Source organism: Mirounga leonina, unplaced genomic scaffold (genome assembly GCF_011800145.1).
Source record: "Mirounga leonina isolate KUSES-001 unplaced genomic scaffold, KU_Mleo_1.0 Mir_150, whole genome shotgun sequence".
In the NCBI taxonomy this organism is placed as follows: domain Eukaryota; kingdom Metazoa; phylum Chordata; class Mammalia; order Carnivora; family Phocidae; genus Mirounga; species Mirounga leonina.
In genome coordinates, this window is record NW_023270374.1 from 26,458,391 (window position 1) to 26,464,391 (window position 6,001).

At 45.3% G+C, this 6,001-nt stretch overlaps 1 protein-coding gene across 2 annotated transcripts in view; it reads right to left on the reverse strand.

Annotated features, from left to right (window-relative positions):
* PIGU (phosphatidylinositol glycan anchor biosynthesis class U) overlaps positions 1-3,779 on the reverse strand; it is an 87,445-nt gene extending 83,666 nt beyond the window's left edge. Inside the window, exon 1 of one of the 2 annotated variants that reach the window (XM_035006148.1) lies at positions 3,613-3,778. In XM_035006148.1, the coding sequence (XP_034862039.1) occupies positions 3,613-3,742 (130 nt within the window). In that variant the 5' untranslated portion in view covers positions 3,743-3,778. Of the gene's footprint in view, positions 1-3,612 lie in introns of both variants that reach the window. The other variant, XM_035006149.1, reaches the window with a different exon arrangement.
* Positions 3,780-6,001: the final 2,222 nt, after the last annotated feature.

Consider the following 6,001-nt stretch of genomic DNA (forward strand, 5'->3'; position numbering starts at 1 on the left):
GCGACTGCCTTCGGCTCAGGTCATGATCCCGGAGTCCCGGGATCGAGTCCCGCATCGGGCTCCCTCCACGGCAAGGAGTCTGCTTCTCCCTCTCATGCTCTCTGTCGCTCATTCTCTCTGTCTCAAATAAATAAATAATAAAAAAAATCTTAAAAAAAAAAAAAAAACGTTTCAGATATTTGAAGACAAGAATCATCCCCTCCAAGTATACAACCTCTCATTTATTCCTATTAAAAATCAGTCCGTGAGGGGCACCTGGGTGGCCCAGTTGGTTAAGCATCCCACTCTTGATTTTGGCTCAGGTCATGATCTCAGAGTCATGAGATCAAGCCCCAAGTTGGGCTCCACACTAGGCGTGGAACCTGCGTAAGATTCTCTGTCTCCTCTCCCTCTGCCCCTCCCCATCCCTCCGCTAGCACCCACACATGAACACACCCTCTCTTAAAAAAAAAAAAAAAAAAATCAGTCCGCCTACCAAAATCTATTTGGATCCACAGCCCTTCACCTAAACAACTGGTCACTCAAAAAACTCATGTGAAATGAATGAATAATGAATGTCATGTGAGACCAGAAGGGCTCCTATTTTTTAAATGCCTGCCTTTTAGGGTTAAATACAATCACTTGCTTTTTAAAATATCCCATCTTAACATATACTCTGAAGACAAGTGATACTTACAGATGTTGTACCATCCCTCCACCCACTATCCCCATTTAAAACAGGACAAACAATTATCCTGACCCAATCAGATTCAGATGGGTGACTACCAAATCTCTCTCTCTAGGTCTGACACTGGCCCCAAGCTCCAGACCTAAACCTCTGAATATTATACTACACCTTATACACATCATTTACTGCTGTCCTTTCTGAATCCATGTATTTCAGTCAGTATCACCACTGTTCTCCCTATTATTTAAATTCAAATTCCTAGGGGTGCCTGGGTGGCTCAATCGTTAAGCATCTGCCTTCGGCTCAGGTCATGATCCCAGGGTCCTGGGATTGAGCCCCGCATCGGGCTCCCTGCTCAGCGGGGAGCCTGCTTCTCCCTCTCCCACTCTGCCTGCTTGTGTTCCCTCTCTTGCTGTCTCTGTCAAATAAAATCTTTAAAAAAATAAAATAAAATAAAATAAATTCAAATTCTTAGAATTAGCTATTTTGGCTTTCAGTATTGTGCTAAGAGCTTCAACATGGATTATCTCATTTAATGGGGTACATATTATAACTTCCTATTTTACAGATGACAAAACTGATGTTGGAGATCACACAGATATAAGTGGCAGAGGAAAAAAGGATTTAAACCATTTTAAAGATCCCAGACCTGGGGCACCTGGGTGGCTCAGTCATTAACCATCCAACTCTTGATCTTGGCTCAGGTCTTGATCTCAGGTGGTGAGTTCAAATCCTGTGTTGGGCTCCACACTGGGCATGGAGCCAACTTAGAAAATATATATATATCCCAGACCCTGTGCTCTGAGTCACCATACTACGTTGCCTCATCTTTGGATCCTTCACCCTGTCCATCCTATATGTAACCACAGCTTATGTTTTCTTTTCTTCAGTATTTATTCATCAGTAACGATGCAACTACTCTATGCCAGGCAAAAAGGATTCAGGAATGAACAGAACAGTTCTGGCCCTCAAGGAACTCATAGTACAGTGGAGAAACCAGATATAAAGAAATAATTATGATAAAAAGTGAGACATGCTCTCAATAGAGGTATGTATAAAGTGCTAAGAGAACAGAGGAAGGAGGGCCTAATACTGCCCTGGGGCTTCTGGTATCCAGAAGAAAGCAGGAACCATGTGGCTTCCACCCAAACAATTCAGTTTGTTCAACAAATATTATATGCAAGTATTATATTCAAGGATTATCAAGTCTAAAGTCTCACCATCACACAGAAGAATTGCTATTAACTTTATTACCATCTGTCAACTGGGAAACTTGGGCATATTACTTAACTTCTCTAAATTTTAGTTTCCTTATCTGTAAAATGGGGGAAATAGCACCATCGAACACAGAGAATAACTAGAGGATAAAAGAGGCTTACCATAGCCTTTAATATAGTGTTTTTAGAAACCTAAACTCAAATTATTCATAAAACAACCATTCATCATGCCATTACCCATTCCAAAATGTCTATGGGGTAACATCAAAACTCTAGCATTTAAAGTTCAAGAACACGGGTGCCTAGGTGGTTCAGTTGGTTAAGCAGCTGCCTTCAGCTCAGGTCATGATCCTGGAGTCATGGGATCCAGCCCCACGTCCAGCTCCCTGCTCAAAGGGGAGTCTGCTTCTCCCTCTCCCTCTGCTCCTCCCCCTGCACATGCTCTCTCTCTCTCAAATAAACAAACAAAATCTTAAAAAAAAAAAAAAACTAAGTTCAAGGACATTTGAACTTAGAGTACTTCTGGGGTGCTGTTACTTCTGTAATGTTCTGTTTCTTGATCTGGGTGCTGGCTACATGAGTGCACGCAGTTTATAAAAATTCATTGAACTCAGGCGCCTGGGTGGCTCAGATGGTTAAGCGTCTGCCTTCGGCTCAGGTCATGATCTCAGGGTCCTGGAATCGAGTCCCGCATCGGGCTCCCTGTGGGAGCCTGCTTCTCCCTCTGCCTCTCTCTCTCTGTCTCTAATGAATAAATAAATAAAATCTTTAAAAAAAAAATTTCACTGAACTCTACACTTATTACATGTGCATTGTATGTATATTGCACTTTAGTAAAAAAGTTTTTTAAAAAAATCTTTAAATTCTGGCCCTAACCTAACCCGTGCCCCATTACTCCCCCAATTTTTACATTTCGCACTCTTCAACATTTTCTTGATCCTGTTTACCTTCGGCTACCTAGAACTCTCCTTTCTCTAATCTCCCTTTCCAAATTCTACATCCTTCAACAGTTAGCTCAGAGCCCACAGCCTTAGGAAACTGGAAAAGGAGAGGACACTTTCTTCAGGGTTGAAACTCCAAGGAAGAAACTGGATGTACACAGGAAGAACATTTTTCAAAAAGGATTATAACTGTCTCCCCCACTAGTCTGTGGATCCTTCAGCATAAACTCTATCTCACTGTAAGCGCTGGTAGAAAACAGCGCCTGATGAAGAACTTAAGAATAAACACTAAGAAATGGTTCACTGCAAGTCCCAAACTGAGAACAGGAGTCAAAGCACATTCACACTCTACTCGCTTAGGCAAGATTGGTCCCCTCACTTGGGGGTCCCCCTCACACACCATACCATACCCCAGGGAGTACCACCTGCGATCCCTCATCAAATCCCAATCCCCTCTGCAACTCCCACTCCATTAAGCATTCCCTTTCCTTATACCTATCTTGCCTCAGACCACGCCCCTCTGCTCAGGACCCGAGGGGGACACACCCCCTCAACTCGCCTCCGCTCTGTGCCTGCCCGTAGGGCCCAAAGCTCGCCCCACAGTCCCTCGCCCCATCCCTTTGGCAGCCCCGCCCTCGGGCCCCGCCCTCCTGCCCTCCCCGAGGACGCCAGAGCGGGTCAGTTCCCTCAGAATCTTGAGCTTAAGGCCATTGCCCCCGCCTCCCATTCACTGAGGCCAGGAGAGCACAGGCGGGGCCTAGCCACCTACTCCAGCCAGTGGCCTCACCTCTCTTCCAAGAGTTCAGTGGGGACACCACCTCCACCCGTTCGGAAATGAACTCGGCCAGACTGGAGCGGAACAAGGCCGCCCGCACGGTCACGGCCACCACCACCACCAGAGCCAAGGGAGCCGCCATGATAGCTGGGGCGGGCGCGCAGGCGGGAGGGAAACGCGAGGCGGAAAAGCCTCCCGACCTGTGCGCCACCCTCTGTAGTTCCGCGGTCAAGTGAGCCTTGCTGCTGCCGCGGGAGCACACAGACTGGGGACTACCGCTCCCAGGAAGCCTTGCGGGAGGACGGGGCGGGACGACGTAGAGCCGGGCGTCTCAAGCTCCCAGCATAGGGTTGGGCGGCGTCTCCTAAGATAGCAGGTATATTGTAAAAGCGCTGGGTGAGGCCGAAAGTGGACTAGTGAAGGCGTATCTTCCTAGGGTAGTGAGCAAGTTTTGAAGAGTTGTTAATTTCACTCTTGTGTAAATGCCTTTTTTTTTTAGTATATGTGCTGCGGAAGCGAGCACTTGTGTAAATGCTTTTAATGTTAGGATGTTTCCCTTTTGTTTTTAAAGGGGTTTTTTTGTTGGTGGTTTTTTTTAAAGATTTACTTATGCGGCGCCTCGGTGGCTCAGTGGTGGCTTAAGCGGTTAAGCGTCTGTCTTCCGCTGGGGTCGTGATCCTAGGGTCCTGGAATCGAGTCCCACATGGGGCTACCTGCTCAGTGGAGAGCCTGCTTCTCCCTCTCCCTCTGCCGCTCCCCCTGCTTGTGCTCTCTCGCTCTCTGTCAAATAATATGCCAGGCACTATATTGGGTTCTGAAAATACATTTTGGAGTAGTAGACAGATTTATTTGGTCTGCAGCCAACCTTTCTGTGCCTCAGGTCCCTCATCTGAAAAATATGCTGGTTGTTAGCTCGCCCGTCCCTATGGACTCTCTAGAAATGATTGAGGAATGCTTAGAAATTTTGCAGGTCGCTTTTAAACACAATTATCCCGGCGCCTAAGCGTCTGCCTTGGGCTCAGGTCATGATCCCAGGGTCCTGGGATCGAGCCCCGCATCGGGCTCCCTGCTCCGCGGAAAGCCTGCTTCTCCCTCTCCCACTCCCCCTGCTTGTGTTCCCTCTCTTGCTGTGTTTCTCTCTGTCAAATAAATAAATAAAATCTTAAAAATAAAAAAACCCCCACAATTATCAAGAATTAAATTATATAGACTTACAATATTAAAACAAGGTAATAAATATGCAAATTACTTCCTAATTATTTTACTACATTTTTGTTTTATCTGTGCTCTTGAGGTTATTTATCACTACTATATTACTATGGCAAATACTGTATAATGGTGTGCTACTGCACGTCAATTCCCAAACTGTTGTTCACTGACGTCAGTTTGATAGCTTGAAAACCCTCCCTGAGGAGACTGTTTACACACAGAAGTCAGCAAGCACTACAAATCAGAGTTTTGGACTTTGGAGAGCTTATTGATAAGCATTAAGTAGCACACCACTTAGTTAATGTATGAAAAGTGCTTATGGTATTTAAGTGTTAGCTATAATAATTAATATTAAATATATAAGGAAATTTCAGGTCTGTGAATAAGATGGAACAGGTTGTATGATCAAGAATAACTTGGTGGGGGGCTCTTGGGGGCTCAATCGGTTAAGCAGCTGCCTTCCACTCAGGTTGTGATCCCTGGGTCCTGGGATGGAGCCCTGCCTTGGCTCCCTGCTCATCAGGGAATCTGCTTCTCCCTCTCCCTCTACCCCTCCTCCCGCTTGTGTGCTCACCCGCTCTCTCTCTCAAATAAATAAAATCTTAAAAAAAAAAAAAAAAGATGGTGGAAGTGTGTTGGTAACACTGGACAGGGCGGTCAGGGAAGGCTCTGGGAAGAGGAAACATTTGAGCTGAGACCCAAAGGATGAGAAACTAATCAGAGCTGACAAGTGGAAGAAACAGACTGATTCAGGAAACAGCAAGATGTGTTTGGGAAAGAAAACAAGTATGTTCCAAGTGGAGAGAGTAGTAGAAGGTATGGGTGGAGAGGCAGATAGTGGCCAATCAGGTAGGGACCTGTTTGCCATGGTTGGGAATTTGGACTTTATTCAAAGTGTAATCCAAGTACCATTGGAGGATTTTAAACCAAAAAGTGACGTAGTCAAGTGTATATTTTTAAAAGATTACTATATGCCCTGGTCCTATACTGGGTGTTGGGGAATATTGCAGTGACAAAATTCCCCCCACCCCCGCCTTTATGAGACTTGAGTAGTTGAAGAGATGTGTCTCTCTCTGTCAAATAAATAATTAAATCTTTAAAATATATATATATATATTTTATTTGACAGCGAGAGAGGGAACACAAGCAGAGGGAGTGGGAAAGGGAGAAGCAGGCCTCCTGCAGAGCAGGG